At 42.5% G+C, this 19,220-nt stretch overlaps 7 protein-coding genes across 11 annotated transcripts in view; 3 read left to right on the top strand and 4 right to left on the bottom strand.

The window, feature by feature from the left end:
- The window catches only part of NT1 (Neurotrophin 1), a 128,497-nt gene extending 114,912 nt beyond the window's left edge, over positions 1-13,585 (top strand). For both annotated transcript variants that reach the window (XM_017070174.4, XM_070996118.1), the window contains 2 exons: positions 12,067-12,104; positions 12,270-13,585. In XM_017070174.4, coding sequence (XP_016925663.4) covers positions 12,102-12,104; positions 12,270-13,439 — 1,173 coding nt within the window. In that variant the 5' untranslated portion in view covers positions 12,067-12,101 and the 3' untranslated portion in view covers positions 13,440-13,585. The remainder of the gene's footprint in view (positions 1-12,066; positions 12,105-12,269) is intronic.
- Positions 1-19,220, bottom strand: part of LOC108020196 (nicotinic acetylcholine receptor beta1) — a 54,084-nt gene that overhangs the window by 7,891 nt on the left and 26,973 nt on the right. The window lies entirely within an intron of this gene.
- On the bottom strand, positions 2,926-4,937 carry LOC108006642 (collagen, type I, alpha 1a). The gene has a single exon (XM_070996122.1). The coding sequence runs from the start codon at positions 4,878-4,880 to the stop codon at positions 3,006-3,008; it is 1,875 nt and encodes a 624-aa protein (XP_070852223.1). The 5' UTR covers positions 4,881-4,937; the 3' UTR covers positions 2,926-3,005.
- LOC108006641 (skin secretory protein xP2) lies at positions 5,926-7,039 on the bottom strand. 2 transcript variants are annotated; one of them, XM_070996129.1, is made up of 3 exons: positions 6,888-7,039; positions 6,337-6,819; positions 5,926-6,288 (listed from the first exon to the last, which is right to left on the bottom strand). In XM_070996129.1, the coding sequence occupies exons 1-3, from the start codon at positions 6,888-6,890 to the stop codon at positions 5,998-6,000; spliced, it is 777 nt and encodes a 258-aa protein (XP_070852230.1). In that variant the 5' UTR covers positions 6,891-7,039; the 3' UTR covers positions 5,926-5,997. The 2 variants fall into 2 exon arrangements, with proteins under 2 accessions (XP_070852230.1, XP_065720876.2); XM_065864804.2 differs by having other exon boundaries at positions 5,926-6,819; positions 6,888-7,038.
- On the bottom strand, positions 7,667-8,577 carry LOC108006639 (uncharacterized). Of its 2 annotated transcripts, XM_065864805.2 has the most exons (3): positions 8,436-8,577; positions 7,975-8,364; positions 7,667-7,938 (listed from the first exon to the last, which is right to left on the bottom strand). In XM_065864805.2, the coding sequence occupies exons 1-3, from the start codon at positions 8,505-8,507 to the stop codon at positions 7,900-7,902; spliced, it is 501 nt and encodes a 166-aa protein (XP_065720877.2). In that variant the 5' UTR covers positions 8,508-8,577; the 3' UTR covers positions 7,667-7,899. The 2 variants fall into 2 exon arrangements, with proteins under 2 accessions (XP_065720877.2, XP_036672054.3); XM_036816159.3 differs by having other exon boundaries at positions 7,667-8,364; positions 8,436-8,576.
- Positions 14,482-16,217, top strand: LOC118877412 (uncharacterized). Its single transcript, XM_036816124.3, has 2 exons — positions 14,482-15,320; positions 15,830-16,217. Exons 1-2 carry the CDS (start codon positions 15,318-15,320, stop codon positions 16,145-16,147), a joined length of 321 nt encoding a protein of 106 aa, XP_036672019.3. The 5' UTR covers positions 14,482-15,317; the 3' UTR covers positions 16,148-16,217.
- Positions 18,116-18,953, top strand: LOC118877387 (uncharacterized). Its single transcript, XM_036815982.3, has 2 exons — positions 18,116-18,213; positions 18,278-18,953. Exons 1-2 carry the CDS (start codon positions 18,211-18,213, stop codon positions 18,806-18,808), a joined length of 534 nt encoding a protein of 177 aa, XP_036671877.3. The 5' UTR covers positions 18,116-18,210; the 3' UTR covers positions 18,809-18,953.

Below are 19,220 nucleotides of genomic sequence, written 5' to 3'. Positions count from 1 at the left end.
CCTTAAACTGTTGCACTTCTGAATTTTTTCAGCAATTGAAGTAACTACCCTAAATTGTTCCTGTTGAATTTTTAAGCAGCTTTGACCAGTTGTCAAATTTTTCGGTAGTAAAAACATGCAGTATTTAATTTTTCCTCATAACCTAATGTCTTAAATGATTAGTAAATATAGATCTTAAAATATACTTTCTAAATTGCTATTAATGTTAACAATGCCTACTCGTGATACCAAAATGTTTTAGAGTTGCCAAGGATTTTTAATAAAACCCTTAATACTTTTTTGATCAGATTTTCTAACCCACATAAATATTTCGTCCCCTAAATAAAGAGTAGTAGACGGTCGCTTTAGAAGGACCATAATCATCACTATCCAAGTACACGTTTTAGTCTTTTATGATAAATTTAACGTTTTTTTCGGCCGGTGATGCTCTTTTTTCGTTTAACTAAAACGTATGATAAATCATTCTGGAAACCCGTTTTCGAATCGCCCCACTCTTCTGAGCCGGCGACTAGAAAGTGCCACCACCGCCATGAAGCGCATCTCCATGGCTCAGAAAACAAAACAAAACCGTAAAAAGGCAAAATATAATAATATACAAAAAACAATCGCCAAGCAACAGGGCAGCAAAAAAAAAAAAGAAAAAAGATCTGCGCACACTTTTAACACTCGGCTCGGGGCCAATAAATAATGGATACGCGTGGCAGCAAAAATTTGGCAAGTTCCTTTCGTGTAATTCTGATTTCGATTCTAATTCTGATTCTCTAGGGCTGCCCGCGGCTCATCGAGTGGTTTTCTGTTTGATGGCTGATCGATACATGCGACTTGAAGTGCGATTGGGCTTGGAAATATATTTTCGGTTGCGGGCTGTCTAAAATTAATTATGTGGTTGCCAAGTGCTGAAAATTAATCATCCCAGCATGTGGAGCTCTTCGATTTCTTCGGCTATGTTTAACGGATGACGCAAGGTGGAGTTACACGCGATCGGATTAGTTCCGATCACAAAACTCTTTAGGCACAGAGTTCTACCTTAAAGTTGGCCATCTGGAGAAGCATTAAATAATGAATACACGCGAAGAAATTAATGTATATATGCTCGTTCTTGATTTCATGACTTTTGATAATAAACAGAATTTGTTTTATTATCGCGAATTGAATATTAATTTCAAATAATTATTCAAAACCGATGAGAAGTAATTAAATAAAAGTCTTTGGTTTTTACTTGAGCTGTATAAACATAAATTATATATTTTTTCATAATACTAGAGTATATTTACCCTTTGAAAATTAGTTTAGTAGAGGAAAATCCAAAATTATTTAAATGAGCTGGTATAGGGAAATACTACTTAATTTTTTTTTACCTTGAAGTAAATACTACTAAAAAAATATTATCTGAAAATTCGATATATTTTAAAGCAGATTTTTTTACATAACTACGAAAATATATAAAATATTTTAAGAAAAGTTTATTACAATTTGATGAAAGAGAACATTAAGCAATAACGATGCTGTCTCATATCTAAATTAATATGTTTATTAAATAATAAAAAATAATACTATAATTAAAACGCAATATTAAAAACTCATATATATTTTTTTAGATCTATAACTTTAAAAGCATAGAAGTTCAATTGGTAATTAAGATCTTTTGTTAAAAGTCTAAATATTTTCTGTGCTGTTAGAAAATGATGGCCCGCAATGTTTGATGGTAATAATTGCCGAAGAAGCGGGTGGCTTGCGGATCATTGAACTCAGCGATGAACCCACTCACTCGCTTTGCATAGTTGTAGCCACAAGCCGGCTAAGTTCGCACAGACCTCATCCAAAATTTATTTCTGTAATCAGCGGGCTTTGAATGCCCTAGCGGTCTCCGTTAATTTTATGCCGAGCTGAGCTGCTCCGTAAAGTTTGATCCGAAAGTTTGCCATAAATTATTTTAATTTAATGCTACTTGTAGCTATTTTTATTTAGACCTGTTGCGGCCATTTGGCTTACTTAAGCGGGCTAATTTCACCGGGAGAAGTGCGCTGATTTATGGCACGCAGCTAATAGCTTTCTATGGGCCGTGTATTGGGTCAAGAGCCGAGCAGATCGGCTAATCCGCTCTGACCTACAGTTGGCCAAAAATAGAGGCACATGCGTACAATGGACAGCCCACGGTTGATATAGGAGTCCACTCGCTAATATTGACATTGATTGGCGAAGTCGAACATTACTAAGGCCCGCCTAAGTCTGCCAAAAATAAAAAAGATGGTAATAATCATAACAAAAACACACGGATGGCAGTCGAACATGCACGAAGACTTTTATCCATAGGTCACAAATGCGTCCGGCCAAAACGGATTCAATAATTATGTTTTTATGCCAGCTCACCTTTATGCAGGCGACTGGCCAAGATTTGCTACCCGGTGAAACAATAGATTTTGTTTTATTTCTATTTTGATTTCAGTTGATTGGATTTGCATGAGAATCGAATCTAAATGGCATAAATTTATGTCGACAATTCATTTTGCTAGCCTCTCTCGCTCTAAATCTTTATGTGCTTCTATTTCTATGGGGCTCTGAACTAGTTTTCTTTCCGCATATTCTAATGGATAGTATATATAACTTTTCCATCAAAGGCAGGCAGTTATTGCCTGGACATAAACGCCTTAATTTATTTGCACGTGTGTGATTATGTAAATTTATTTCACAGAAGTTCATTTGAGCCAAACAAACACATAAATAACAGTCTATAAATGCCCTGTCATATTTTATTAAATTTAATTTTATGTAGTATAATTTAAAGTTTGAATAAAAGCTCTTCTCATAAAGCTCAGCTCCAAAAGCCGTGTTAAATACTCGACAAACTTGAAAGCAGCTTAAAGCGGAAACGGAAATGAACGCCATATGCAGTGCCCAAAAGTATGCTATAAAAATTAAACAACCTTTCTTTCGACTGCTCTTGTAGCAACTGCTGCTAAGTATAATTTAATTTTGGATATTATATGTTGTGTTTTTTATACAACTTAAAACTCGAAGGTATGCTTGGGTTTCTGGTAGTGGTAGCCATCTTCACGATAATCAGTATCGTACTGGGAGGCAGAGGTTCCAAGATCCACATCCTTACGTTTGGAACTGCTCCTATGAGAACGGTGTTTCTTAGGAGCAACCACATAGGAAGATTGTCGGTTACTGGCCGCAAATCTCAGGAAACCTCCAGCCTGCCCATCATCATCCACGTCATCATCATCATCGGGTATTAGAAATGATCGCTGATTCTGATTAACCGAAACCAAAGCCCGCTGATGGCCATGATGGGGATCGCTGTAGAAGTTGCCATCGATGATGTTGGTATCCTGCTGGTTGCCCAGCGCATTCGTGGGTCCCTGGAGATGGGGCTGACCAAATACGTTGCCATTTAGCACATTCAGGCCCTGGTAGTTGGATCGATTCGGTGGTCGACGGTTGTTGAGGCGCGGCACTTGTCCCGCCGCCAATTGAGCTCCAATTGAGGGGTCAAACTGCCCCTGATTCGGATCAAAAGCTCCCTGACCAGCGGCCAGTTGAGCTCCTGCTGGAGGATTGGGTCGCTGGTTAGGAACTCCCTGGGCAGCTCCAAGTTGGCCTCCCAAAGCGGGATCAAATGGTGCCTGTGCATTGGGTCTCTGGTTGGGAACACCTTGGCCTGTTCCAAGTTGAGCTCCGAAAGAAGGATCAAAAGGTCTCTGATTCGAAACACCCTGACCAGCTCCTAATTGAGCTCCCAAAGAGGGATCAAAGGGTCCACCAAGCTGCAAATTGGGATCATATTGGTTTTGCAGGGGTCTTTGGGCTTGTCCAGCTCCGAAAGATGGGTTAAAAGGCGCACCTGCAGCTGCTTGGGCTCCGAAAGAGGGGTCAAATCCTTGTCCAGCTCCCAGCTGAGCTCCTCCAGCAAGTTGACCTCCTCCTGCCAGTTGACCTGCTCCTCCGGCAGCCTGTTGATTTCCAGCGGCTGCATTTCCTATGGCTCCCAGCTGAGCGCCCAGCGAGGGATCCACAAAGAAGTTGAGTCTCTTGTCTCCACCATATCCTCCTCCATAGCCACCTGGTCGGGATGGAGGTCGTTGACCATTTCCCAAAACAGCCAGTTGACCACCAGGAACAGGTTGACTCGCAGGAAGATTGCCTCCAGTGGGGGCCAGAGCACTAGCTGGCAGCTGAGCGCCCAGGGGATCAGAGGGACCGCAGCCAGGTGGGACATTTCCAGGTCCAATGAACTGGCAGTTGGGTCGGAAGCCTGGGGCCTGAGCTCCAGTTGGAGCCTGAGCTCCAGTTGGCGCCTGAGCTCCAGTTGGTGCCTGAGCTCCAGTTGGCGCCTGAGCTCCTGAAGGATCCTGTGCTCCTGCTGCTCCATCCGGTCGAGTGAGAGAGTTCAACTCCGAGTCCTGGGACTGTACATTAATCTGGGTATGGGTGTGGAACACCGAGTTGGGAGCACTGGCATAAAGGATACGACTTGGACGACGCCGGCGATAAACCACTTGGGTGGCAGCGGGGGTGAACAGATCCCGAGGGTAATCCGTGCGAACTTGGGGCTTGCTGTGCTTGTAGTGGATGTGCTGGGTCTTCACCTCGGGCTTCTTGTCATAGTGATGGTAGTGATCCACTCGCTGCTTCTTCGGCTCCTCGTAATGGTGCTCCTTGTACTGCTTCGGCTCCTCTGGCTCATCCTCCTTGTGGTAAACCACCTCGCTGGTGTGCCTTTCCTTCTTGTAGTAGGGTTGCTCCACCTCTTTTTCCTCTTGGGGAGGCAGATAATGGGACTCCTCGTCGTCATCCTCGTGTTCCCTGGAGTGATGATGCCGCTGATGCTTGCGGTATTTCACATGGGAAACATCGGCCAGACAGGCGATTGCCATGAGGCTAAGAACCAGGACCAATAGGATTTTCTAAAATGGAAATGGGTTAAAAGTTAGTTTAATACAGAACCCCGACTTATCGTGGATCTCTCACCATTGCTCAAGTGCCAGTGATTCCAATCAACTGGGGATGCAACATTTATACCCTAATCGGGTTTTTTTGAGTTGCATCCACACATCGAGCCCCCAAAAATAGTACCGAAATCGAAAGCGAAACCTGTTGTTGAGCGTGAGAAATCGATACGCTTTATGTGACCCATTTGTTCTTATTGAAAAGCCACCAATTTAAATTCTTAATATATTCCGAAGCACAATGGAAGCGTCCCGTAAAGCGTTTAAATTTATTAGCCTAAGTACGCTACACACGTCGTCGATAACATATGGGTTCCTTGATCTCCCTTGTTCGGTTAAGTCTTTTGCCTAGCTTGACAACAAGTAAAGAAAGTAAAATACTATATGTTTTCCGAAAGAATCATTCAAAAGAAAGGAAAGATTAACGTGATTGATTAATATTATAAAGCGTAGAATAGATTTGGGTCAGACATTTTGAAAAACAATGTGTTATAAAAAAAATTAAATCTAAAAGCGAAATGAAGAGAATTTTCTAAGCAAATTCTTAAAACGATCATCTTGTTTAAGAAAATGAAGAGATAATCCCAAGATATTTTCTATATGACTATGATTTAAATAATTAAAATAATAATAAAAGCAATTTCCGCATAATCTATTAACGGTCTTCCATTTTGACTTATTCATAAAAGATGAAGTCATATTATCTTCAGGTCATCAAAAAATTGCACTCCACTGCTAATAATACAATAGTATTCATTAATAATGATTTAAGGTTGTTGCTCTTGTGTTCATTTTGATATGAATTCTTATTGTGGCAAAGAATATTTGTTCTTCTTTGAAAGAGTCTCTTTTCCTCATTCGTTTTTTTTCGGTGTTTCTTTTGCAGATACTACACCCCATACCATTCTTGCATAATTAGCCAATTATCATATTATCTTTTTTAGTTTTTAAATGCTCAAACAAAACTACATGATTTCATAATTTTTATATTCGCTTTTATTGTCGTATTTTATTATCGTATCATCATAAACATTAGTAGTGTTTTTTAAGCACGGTGCTTGAACACACGACGACGGACGGTCTTGTACTTGTATCCCTGCTGGCTGGCGGCGGGCTGGTTATACTCGTAGCCGGAACGGGCTGCCGAGTGGGAGGAGGCGGCGGCCTCGAACACAGGGCCGGAGGACTCGAAGGCAGGAGCTGGGGCAAAGGACTGCACAGGAGCGGGTGCGGGTGCTGGGGCGGAGAAACTCTGCACAGGAGCGGAGGCGGCAGCATGGTGATGCACCTGAGGAGCAGGAGCATGGTGAACTTGGGGAGCTGGAGCATGGTGGATCTGGGGAGCTGGAGCATGGTGGATCTGGGGAGCTGGAGCATGGTGGACCTGAGGAGCAGGTGGCACATAGGTCCTCACTGGAGCGGGGGCAGACTCAGCGGCGTGGAAGACTGGAGCGGGAGCTGGAGCAGGTGCAGCCACTGGAGCGGGAGCTGGAGAAAAGGACTGAACGGGAGCTGGAGCAGAGGCGGCGGCATGGTGCTGGACGGGAGCTGGAGGCACATAGGTGCGCACGGGGGCAGGAGCAGAGGCGGCTTGCTGGAAAACAGGAGCAGGTGCTGGGGCAGCAACTGGAGCGGGGGCGAAGCTCTGCACAGGGGCGGAGGCAGCGGGTGCAGGGGGCACATAGGTCCTAACTGGAGCTGGAGCAGATGCAGCCTGCTGGAAAACAGGAGCTGGGGCAGAGGCGGCGAACTGACGGGGGGCCGAGTACGATCTCACGGGTGCGGGGGCGGCAGCTGGAGCATTATAGTTATAGCCCGAATCGGCGACGGCACATCCAACCACAGCCAAAGTCAAGATGAAGAATTTCTGCCAGACAAAACAGGAAAATATATAAATATACCATCAAATACAATCCTGAGCTGGCATATCCTTACCATTTTCGCAGATCTGTTTGCTTTAGGGGCAACGAATCGAATAATGTCTTCAGCCAGCAGCTCCTGTACTTTTATACAATCCGGCGAATCTGCGCGTCCAAACGGAAGTGCTGAGTATCATAAATCAACGAAACATTTTTCGCGTCGAAAAATTTGTTTAATTAGGCAAACAGATACCTCTCGACCACGGCACCAGATGGGGCTTGTTTTTATCAGCTAGGTACGCCTCGGAGTTTGGATTAAAAACTCTCATTTTTTTGCTGTCATGCGGAATATAAATATTCATTAGAATACCCATACCCATATCATAGCTTTATTTCTTCTGACAAAACAATTTTATCACAAACCTGATAGTTTAGTTCGTCTTCGTCTTGAAGTAGAAGCTTTTTTAATTCACCCAAGCTTTTGCGATAATTAATCTTGTATTGGCTTAATGAAAACAGTAGCAGGGAGCTATTTTTAAGTCGATCCAGAAACAGAGGTATCACAATTAACCGGTCATAAACTATCTGAGTCAGCCGTAACCATTATCTTATCCACTTAAGCTGCTGAACCAAAAAACTGTTGAAGCTAATGACTTAGTGTTCCGCTAACTGGATTGATTGGCTGATTGATTAATTACCCAGGGAAGCCTCAAGATGGCGGCTTTGTTCAAACACATTGGAGGTCTTCAATGTTTCCTGTGGAGGTTAATGGCTTCTGGAGCCCTTCTTTGCATAAAAACGTTATCTGATCTGTGGTTGACGCCCTCCAATGATCCTAACACTAAAAACAAGGTCTTTGTTTATGTTTCTGAGCTTTTTTTATTGTCTTTTTGCGCTAATTCGGGAATATGCAAATCGGATCCAGTCAGACATGCAAATATAAACCTATTAAGTGTATTTTTGCATTTCTTTGCTGAGCTGTGGAATTAGCATTAGAATATAGTTGGCGTTGTGGGTTAAACCACAAACCAGTTAAGTTGGTGGTTGTTGCTCAGTGGTGTTGTTTCGACAGGTGATGATGATGCATCTTATTGGGGTGGCAGATAGGTGTTGCGGGGAGCGATCACCTGGGGAGGCAGATAGGTGTTGCGGGGAGCAATCACCTGGGGTGGCAGGTAGATGTTGCGTGGGGCAGCCAGCGAGATCACCTGTGGAACAGGACGAGCAATGGTCACCAACTGGGGAGCTGGACGGGAAATCACTTGGGCAGGTGGCAGGTAGGTGTTGCGAGGAGCAGCCACGGAGATCACTTGTGCAGCAGGGCGGTAGGAGGGGATCACTTGCGGGATCACCAACCTGGGGGCGGGTGGCAGATAGGTGTTCTGTGGCTGAATCACCTGGCGCTGGATGATCTGCGGTTGAACCTGAACCCTCGGAATGGAGATCACCTGGGGTCGCACCACCTGCACTTGGGGTGGCAAATAGGTTCTGGACAGCGAAGTGGCACCAACCACTCCCAGCAGAGCCACTGCAAAAGCCACGAGGATTACACGCTGTCGAGAGAAAAACTTTCCATTAGTCCTCAATTCGAAATTATTAAAAAGCAAATCCGATCGAAACCCACCATGTTGATCATTCGAAGTCGTACAATTAAACTGTTTTTTTGCGAGCAGAACATTTGGTATTTATAAGACATTTCGGGTAGATCCCAAACAAAATATATAGTATATAATATTATTATTTTTGGATAAGGTTGGCATATGTATGGGTATTGTCTTGTTGGATTGCAGTCATCGGGCGAAATGCGGTTGCGACTGCGACCCATAAATAAATAAATCAGTAGTCCAGGCGCTGACTAAATGTCTGCAATAAAACAATTACGCGAGTCAATATGAGTTAGAATTTTTCAAACTGAAAGTAGCTCTTCAAGTCCATAAAATCGATTTAAGTAGATGCTTTCACTTTTTTTGGGGACTATGAGCTAACAAATAAGTAGCCGTAAATTCAGTATTTTTCACCAGGTCGAATTCGAAATACTCTATCAATTTATGCATTATTCGAAAAATGTATTTTTAAAAGGATATATTAGTTTAAAATGTATAAAAAGAAATTATTTTACAAAACTTCTAAAATGTATAAATTGAAACTAGACTTAAAGTTACTTGTCCCAAATCCCAAATGTGAATATTTGAATTCAATTATTTTTGGTGTTTTAACAAATAATATAAATGTTTTTTAATTTTATAGATTTTAATAGATTTTAATAATTGAATTACTCTTTTCTTTTAGTGCACTTTGGGTTGAGATTTATTACCTTAACTTCAATTATATGACACCATACAAGCCCGTTTGACCAAACAACGATAAAACGGGTTGGCGTTGGGCTATCTTAGGATTTGGATCACCTTTGAGATGTAACATGTTTATGGGCATTGTTCTGGAGAAGTTGTAGAAAGAAATGCCACAAATAAATCACTCCTATGGTTAACCCAAAAAAACCAAGTGTTTCAGACGTTTTAAATGCGTCACATCAGATTGTTTACTTTCATTACATTTATATTTTGGGGAAATCTTAGTAAATAAGGTTGCATTATTTTAATATCGTAAACTGCTACTTTTTCGCAATCGCCGTTACTAAAAACCGCGATCTGCTGCGTATTGGTCTTAACAGACTTAGCGAAGACACGAACCAACAATGTTAACCACAACGGCTGGTTCAAAGATGATGTTAAATTATACTTCGAATTTATGTGCTCTTAATGCAGATTTATACAGCCAGAAAGAAATTTTGTTGTATTTTTAATGAACTTTAGCTTTTTGTTTCTGTTGTCGGTTGTTGCTTTTGCGGTTTCGTTTTGTTCATGCTGAATAAAAAAAAAGTTGCCAAACATCCAGTATATACTGGCCTGTAGTTAGTTGGCTGTGTTAACTTGGCTTCCGTTGCTTGGCGGCTAATTGATTCCCCACATTATCTCGCCCCCTTTGAAGATTAATGCCTGGCATTAGGTGGTGGCTTAGGCTAGGATTGATAAACAGTTTTCAAAATTATTTGCATGCACCGGTTGGAACTTGGATTCGGATTCGGTTCCAGTATCGGATTCGGTTTTGTCTGGGAGAACTCGCATATAGGTATGAATAGAACAAACTTGTTCTTAATTATGCCTAATGTGAAATTTATAAACACTAAATTCTAAAGCATTCACCAAACTAATTGAACCGGTTTCAGGATCGGTTCTGCAATTTCCGATCCCCGTCATACGAATAAAAATCCAAATTCGAATCCGACGCACGCGTGTTTAGCAGTGCACATATTTGGCTATTTCAACAAAACGCTAAGCAAATACATTGTGTGATCAAGATGATGATATATATATATGGTTCTATATACTTATATGACTGCAGATCTTAAACTCGTTTACCGTTGTGTGGCATTTACCCAGCATTCATCTAATTAAACCGCAAGCTAAAACGTTGTTTTGATTTCGAATGAAGTAATCAGAGCTAATTTTTAATAAAAGCGGGTAACTGATGGCCTGAGAACTCATTTAAATGCCGGAAACTTTGATCCGATCAGGTCAGGACACACACAATAAATTCCGACAAATTGGTTGAGTCGCTAATAGCCATTCAAAATGAGCCATCTCGAATTACCCATGACTATGGCATAACAGTTAACAATCAGTTGATTGACGACATAGTCCAAGTCATGACGTAGCCGATTCGCCTTAGTGCGGCTTCCAAACCAGATTCCATCGATACTAAAAGATCTGCCCTATAGATTGCGTAACACATCTTCTAAATGAAAATGAAGCGAAAAACCCCCGAAATTCTAAAAAAAGAACAGATTAGAATTAATAACTGCGCCGGTCAACGATCGACCTAGCCATGTTTGGTGGGAATTCTTGGAATCCAGCCTTGTTTAACATCATAACCAAAGAGGATAATTATATGTTTGAATCGAGAAGCAATTATCACAACATTCTGAAGAGAAAGATTTGTGTGCGAGTATCGCAGCAAAAATATATTGATTAAATTAAAATTTAAATTGATTGTATAACAATCGGGTTTGAAACGCAAGAATTTAATTGACCATTAAAAATCAGTTTAAGAGTGCAACATTGTGTTTGCGTAAGTCGATTTATCAATTGGCCCCAAAGAACAGGAATCTGGAACAGTGGGTTAAGAGTGTAAGGAAAAGTTGGGATTGTGGTTGTCCTTGCGGCGAGCCAAGGCAAAGGTCAGTTTGAAGAGGTAACTGCATCTGGAACCGGTTCCATCTGATGACTGACCCTTCTCACCGGTTGATTCATGCATCTGGATGACGTTTTGGGTGAAGGTCGCCCTTCGAGAGTGTGAATAATTGCAAGCCATCAGATAATTTTGAGCCACAAGCCACAGGCGGAACTTTCGGAGAATTTATGCAAATCCGCGAATGCTCTCATAAATAAAACATTCCAATTCGATTTTATTATAGAACCAAATAGATGCGAAATTAATTTATGCTCTTCGTCGCGCTAACCAGCCTGAAATGTGGCTCTAAACTAGATTTATGTGGGGGATCAATTAAAGAGTGCTATTGTCTATGTCGTGGAGTGCGAAGTGGCTCTATCAAGCCGATAGGCCCGCCGACAAATTGGCTGTCATAAGGCGGAGCACCCCTGCTGGTTATCGATCAAAACCTAAGCTGTACAAATATTTGCAGATTATCGAGCGTGGAGTTCTGTGCCCATGCGGGACCTCCATTCCCAAAAATCCCCCATCTTCTCTGCGCCTTTCCTAATATCGCACATATTTCACCGGTTTTTCTTGAATTCAAATTAAACTCTTTTCAAACAGCTCGCGAATCGCTGCCTCGGCTTTTTTAAGTTATCATATATTTTAAAGTGGTCTTTTTGCTTTCTTTAGATTATGATTTTAATTATATTCGAGCTCATTTACGTGGGTTCTTTTCGGTTCTGGTTGTATTTCTTTTTGTTCTGGTCTGGCCAAATTCTGAATTTGTCGCCAAATTTCGAAATTTCGCCCGGAATATGAGGGAGATCGAGATAGACCGTGTGTTTATGGGTGTCGTTCTGAGGGAGCTGCGTGGCAGGCGCGGCAGAGACGTCGACAGCAGCCGGTTAACCAACCCAAGCAGGTTCTGTTTAGTTTTCGGGGCTCCGACGAGAAGCTTCTGCCGTGAAGTCTCTTTGGGCCATCCTGAGGCGCTGAACTATAAATAATGTAGACTCGGGCAGGAAAGGCACAGTCACAACTCAACCTTCGTGGTGTTGAATTGGTTCTGAACAAAATGGTAAGATCGCAAGCAGAAAATCGAGGATGGAGGATCGCGGATCGAAGCGCTGCACTCGGTGGTGGATACGAATACCGAGTGGGCAGACTGTGGAATATACATATACACCATATATATCTGGGAATATCTAGAGGCTGATCTCACCGCTCTGTGTTCTCTTCCCAGAAACTCCTGATCGCCTTCGCCCTGGTGGCAGTCGCCAGTGCAGATGTCTCGCATCTGTTCTCGCAAAGCAACAACCTGCAGGAGGATGGCTACCACTATGGCCCACCCCGCGCCCCCGTCGTCATCGATGTGCCCTACGTGCCACATGAGTCTGCCCCACCGACGGTGGTCTACGAGGCCCCCAAGCCCAGGCCCACGCCCCCTCGTCCCGTCTACACGCCCACGCCCGCTGGCGTCCTTAAGGACGATGGCTACCACTACGGTGCTCCCTCCGTGAAGTTCGAGGTCAAGGCTCCTCCTCCACCACCACCAAAGGTTGAGTACCTGCCACCCCCACCCACCAAGAAGGTGTACGTCGCTCCCCCAGTGTACGTGCCACCCCCAACCAAGAAGGTCGTCTACACCCCACCCCCACCACCACCACCACCGGTGTACGTCCCTCCCCCAACCAAGAAGGTCGTTGTGTACACCCCACCCCCACCACCACCACCGAAGAAGGTCGTCTACACCCCACCCCCGACTGGCTCCCTGAAGGAAGATGGCTACCACTATGGTGCTCCCTCCGTGAAATTCGAGGTGTCTGCTCCCCCACCAAAGGTTGAGTACTTGCCACCCCCACCCACCAAGAAGGTGTACGTTGCACCACCAGTGTACGTGGCTCCCCCAACCAAGAAGGTCGTGTACACCCCACCCCCACCACCACCACCACCAGTGTACGTCCCTCCCCCAACCAAGAAGGTCGTCGTCTACACCCCACCCCCACCACCACCACCGAAGAAGGTCGTGTACACCCCACCCCCAACTGGCATCCTGAAGGACGACGGTTACCACTACGGTGCTCCCTCCGTGAAGTTCGAGGTTAAGGCTCCTCCTCCACCACCACCACCACCAAAGGTGGAGTACCTGCCACCCCCACCCACCAAGAAGGTGTACGTCGCTCCCCCAGTGTACGTGCCACCCCCCACCAAGAAGGTCGTCGTGTACACTCCTCCCCCACCACCACCACCAGTCTACGTCCCTCCCCCAACCAAGAAGGTCGTGGTCTACACCCCACCCCCACCACCACCACCGACCAAGAAGGTGTACGTCGCTCCCAAGGTCGAGTACCTGCCCCCCGTCCAGAAGGGATACAGCTACCCCAACGACCCCCAGCCCTCATTCAACTATTAGGCTTCCGAGGCCCATTGTAAATACACAGATTAAGTATTAGCCATATTTGTGAACGAATTGTGAATGAGTGGCTCGGCCTTCCCTTTCGCAGGAAGGCCGAGTCCACTTGAAATAACCGTGAAAATAAAGATCCTTCGATTTTAAAATCTGTCTACGTTTTCACTTTCATTTTGTTCTGATCAGTTTCTAAATATAAAAGAAACCAAAAAATTATTCAGAAAGTGGCGAAATGTGTCTGCAATTAGCGGAAAGAAAATATTAAAACTGAAATTAACAACAATAACTTGTTTCGTTATCACTCTTAATGCTAAATTCATTAGCTAATAAAAACCAGGTGAAACAAGTGAAAATAAAATATAAATGATTCAAATTGCAATAAAAATCGGTTATATATATATTGTAGGTGTTATTCTTTCAGATCATAAAAACGAAATTAAAATAACATAGTTAACATTTTCATTTTAGTAATATTGCAAAATTATACTGCAGTTATATTTCCAAGTATTTTTTTCCCTAAAATTATTTTGTTAAACTTAAAAAAGTTAAAGCTGACTTGTTATTTAATCGCTTCTCTTAAGTTTAAGCATTTATTTTTAATTTTAAAAGACCCCAGTTGGTATGCTATAGATTACATTGTGGACCATTGAATCCTGAAAGTATGCAACATTTTATAGACGACCAAATGTACCGCGATAGCAGAAATGTTAATAGCAGTGTTATTATTTCTGATCCCTATTATTTATTAAGATTCATTGTGAATTTAAAGAGGGAAGACGATAACCTTATTGTTGGTTCATTGACACAAAATATATAAAACCCAAATATGTGGAGGAAATGTGAAATTTCTTAAACGTTATTGGCATTAAATGGTATTATGCTAAACAATATTCTGTAGAATATTAGCATATCAGCATTAGCTTCTAAATACTTCATTATACTCACAAACAAAGGTGGAATATAATCTGGCTACCGCTTATTCCAGTTATTAGATTTCAATTGTTCCGGAGTCCACTTTGTTTTGCTTTATTTGGGTAATCAACAAGTGGGTGTGTCTCCATTCAGATCCCGTTGGCACTTCACAGCAGGTGGAATTTCCGACAAGACATAAAGCAGCCTAATAAATGGCCGAATGACCAATGCAATCAATCTTCCGACGTCCACTGAAATGCGATGCTATACTATAATCAAAATGTCAAGTTGGCATGGACAAATTGTGCGGTCGGTGGCAGTTTTGCAGCCGTAAAAAACCAATGAAACGGAAACGTGTTGAGGCGTTACTTTTAGGCGCTTTATATGCTTCATGGATGGGGCAGGGCTGCATAACTGAATATTTGTAAGACTACATTTGAGAGCCACTCGGATCACGTGGCTGCTGGGGACAAACACTGAACCGTCAGAATCATTAATGCGAATACAAGTCGACAAACAAATGCGCCCGAGATAAAAGCAACGCACTGACACTTGACCCCACAAAACAAGTCTTAGCCTTGGCAATGGCGGTGTGGATTGGATGCCGATGTGGTTGGAGATGGAGATGTTGTAGCATTTCGAGTGGAGTGCCTGCCTGATCAGTAGCTCCACCATTTGGCCCAAGACATCGATTCGTTTGTTTGTTTGTTTTGTTTATCTAGGGCCGCTCACTGTTCCACCGCTTCGGTTTATGTATGTTTTAACTTCAGCATAGTCATCACGATCCGCTCTTGGCGCAATTAATAAAATGAGGCAAATGTGGCGAACATATAGAAGTATAAATAGTTTGGGCCCGATCGCCGGCGCCTGCATTCGCTTGAGCAACGTTCCGCTGGCAGCGACAACTATTACGGCATTCTCAAAGGTTCCCTCTCCAACAAAATCCCCAGCTCAAGATCTTCTAGCATCATGGTAAGCGATTGCCTTCAGTAGCACTCATACGGATAATTAATACCACCCAAACAGCCGTCAAAATGGCTGCAATTTGTAGTATGCCACCGCTTGACATTTCAACTTTTAACGGAACTATTAAATAACATAAAAGAAAAACTTGTTTTCTACTTGATAGCAGCTCAACATAATTGCTCATCAAATTTGCACACATTTTCGTTAGAAGTATTAATCACGTGCCTTTTTTTATTAGAAGAATATTTTAAGTCATTCAGAATCAGGTTGTTTTTATATGATAAATAATTGAATGCATCATCGAAAAATTTGCATAATTCGTTTTTGACAGTTAACTATTTATTATGGCTACTTTGGTTCTAACAAATCTAGTTCTATATAAATAGAACAAACAAGCCAATACCAAAAATAAAAAAATTATGCATGTTTTGAATACTTTTGGAAGGCGTTTAATTTTTTAAAATTTAAACAATACATTGAATATTACTTGTCGAATGTTCTTAATACTTTTCTAGCGCACCTCGATAATCAGTCTTTTCCTGCTGGCCATTTGTCTTCTGACCCGAGCAGATGTCTCCCAGCTGGTGAGATCTGGCAATGGATTTGTGTACGACGTGCCCAAGGTCACGGAACTAGAACTGGAGGTCAGCAACGAATTTCCCACGGGCGAAGAGTTCCCCCAGGATGCCATTCCGGTGGCTCCCTCCGATGCAGAGCTTGGCCAGGCTGAGGAACTGGAGGAACCAGTGGTCATCGCAGAATCCAGCGCTACTCCCTCGAAGAAAATCCATGGCTACAAATACCAGGTGCCCAGCCGGCGCTTCAAGAGCTAAGACACACGCCCTACTAATATGAATTTGTACCAAAGTTTTGTAAAGATAATAAAAAATACAATCAAACCGAGATCTAACTGCGTTCCTTTCACAATTCAAGTGGCCCTTGGACAGGGCTTATTCCAAAATACTTGTTGCCTTGGCATCGGCTCAGAACGAGATTCACAGCTCAAAGTTGTGGAATCATAAAAAACAGAAATTGTCTTTGCTTGACCAAATATTTCTAATCCGAACCGGTTGGGGACTCACTAAAATTTGCACAGATTTGCCATAGACCATAAAGGCTGAGGCCTAGCCAGATCACTGAGATTAGTGCCCATAAAAATCGACAATTAATTTCATAAACAGCATAAATGAGAGCAGAAACGAGGATGGCTTAGCACACGCCATCCAATTCCGGCACTTGACAATCGATCAGCACGATCTCAAGCGTTCTCTAGTTCAACAACCCATACCCAAAGTTTTTTGGCGTGCGATGAAACAAAAAGTGATAGTTGAACCCAGACCAGTATCATCTGTTTGTTTATACAAAAGCGGCCGTAGACGCTAATCCAACTAATTAGTTGATTAAACGCCGCTGTTAAAGCGAGGGGGAATTATTCTACCGCTTATTCAAACGCTTAAGGGATTATTTAAAATAGTTGTATAGTTCTGTGAACACCGTATCTAATTGGAACACATTTTGTGTAATAGAATGGACATTTCATTTTGATGGTTCTAATATATTTTTAGAATATTAAAGTATGAATGATTACTGGCAGAATTTTATAATCATAACAATATGGACTGATCATCTCCTTTACAACGATTTTAAATTTGAAAACGATCTGTATTTTTCTGTGTTCTCACCTACCTTTAAGCACTTAACCATCTTCTCCGCCTTTGCACTATAACTCGACTGATCTGTAACTGAATTGCTTCCGCAAGATCATGTCCATCTGTTCAGTAGACAGCTTCATTGTCCATCTGTCCATGAAACGCTGACCACTCAAACTTCTTAAGTTGCAAAAGGCAGCGCGCGCCATAATTATTATAAATGAAGTCTAAATGATTTATGACAGCCAGCAGAGCACGCTTACAACGCTCCCAGCGACGGAACTAACTCCTCAGGTGCACTGACAAAAAATATACATTAGTCCTTAAAAATATATATATAAAAGATTAAAATAACAATAAATGTATATTAGAAATAAGCATAAAAAACAATGTAAATTCTTAAACATATAGAAGATAAGCTAGACACATATGGACCAAAGAAAACAATTTTAAATTATATAAAACCTGATGAGCTGAAGGCCTATAGCAACTATAGCTCATTCCCACTGTTAACAATTAGTTTACAAAAAATTGTTATCATTAAATAAATATTTAAATAAAAAAATAAATAGTACAAAATTATTAATCAATGTATATTAAATGAATCCTATCATTCATAGAATGCGTAACTCCCAGGGGTAGATAATATATTAAATAAACCAATAATTATAATTTGAAATGCTTTTAATAGGTTTTACTGTGGCATCTTTTATTGGTAAGCAATGATTCACTGAATATAAAAAAGATTTTGATCTATGAACTTACAAGTATTTCTCTGTGTGGTAGACCCTTTGTCTAAAGTTCCGTCGGAAGTGGAGGCTTACTTTTAACACCGTAACAATGACCGCAGCGGTAACCCGAACCCGAAAACCAAAGTGACGACGTTGATGAAAATCGTCTCAGTAGGGCCCATGGGGGCACAATGGTTCCGACACAATGACTTCGATGTTGACGCTGCTCCTCTGTCAACTTCGGCTCACTATTGTGGCGCTAATCATTCGTATAAACATCGCGCTACAGATACAGATTCGGAGGCATACAGATACAGATACATTTACCGATACAAAGAATGCCGTGGGGCTAGCGGAGTTATATCGATTTAAATGATAATAATTGGCCTCTAGAGCCATGGACATGGACGGTTTCGATCTGTTTTAGAATTTTGACTATAAATAAACCGCTGTCGATGCAAACAGTCAATCATTTGTGTTTTAAGAGCTCAAGGTGTCAGACATAACATAACGGACATGGTGAGTGTGGTCAGTTTGGGGATAAAACAGTCAGAATTTAATGGGGGTTTTTGAACTATTTTAGAAGTTCTTCATTTTGGCCACCTGCCTGCTGGCTTTCGCAGCTGGAGATGTCTCCCATTTGCCACTGGAAGTCCTGGAGCAGCATCACGAGCATGGGTATGGCTATGATTACCCCAAGCCGGAGGTTCCATTTGTGATTACTTCTACGACGGAGCCACCACCGCCGCCACCACCGACTTATCTGCCTCCCAAGCCGGTGCCTACTTACCTGCCTCCTCCACCACCGACTACCACCACTACTACAACCACCACCACCACAACTACTCCACCACCCACTCCCGCTCCCACTTACCTGCCTCCACCACCACCCACTACCACCACCACCACTACAACCACTCCTGCTCCCACTCCCGCTCCCACCTACCTTCCTCCTCCACCACCACCCCCACCACGCACCACCACCACCACCACTACAACGACGACAACTCCTCCACCGACGCCGGTGCCCACCTACCTGCCACCCCCTCCACCACAACCGGAACCGGAACCGGGTTACCACTACGATGCGCCCGCCCAAGAGTTCATCTTCTAAGCGAAAACAAAAAGAAAGCACTGCACCACCGAACTGAAAGTGGAAGATTTCCCCCGGATTTGAATTTGTTTGATTCGTTCCACTAGGCTTAGGTTTATATAAAGTTAAAACTATCTCAATAAATGCTGTTTTGTTAACCCCATTAGCATTGGTATAGATATCTCCCCAAAATATATAGATTTAAGTGGGGACAAACTGGTGCAGCAGATGTCCAAGTCAATCACCGTCAATTGTCTGGGATTTCGTCGCATCCGCTGCATATTCATGAGCTGATTTGTTGTAGAGAGCTAATTTAGCCGAAATCGCATTAATTGCTTGGGCTAGGAAGAGATACACCACACGCCGATAATTGGCCGGCTCAAGTTCATGAAAACCAAGAAAAGTGAGAAGAAAACCAAAGAGCCAACTGGCT

The sequence above is a fragment of the Drosophila suzukii genome, chromosome 3, assembly GCF_043229965.1.
Source record: "Drosophila suzukii chromosome 3, CBGP_Dsuzu_IsoJpt1.0, whole genome shotgun sequence".
Lineage (NCBI taxonomy): Eukaryota > Metazoa > Arthropoda > Insecta > Diptera > Drosophilidae > Drosophila > Drosophila suzukii.
Note: the sequence above shows the minus strand (reverse complement) of the source record. Positions and strands in the feature narration are given on the sequence as shown.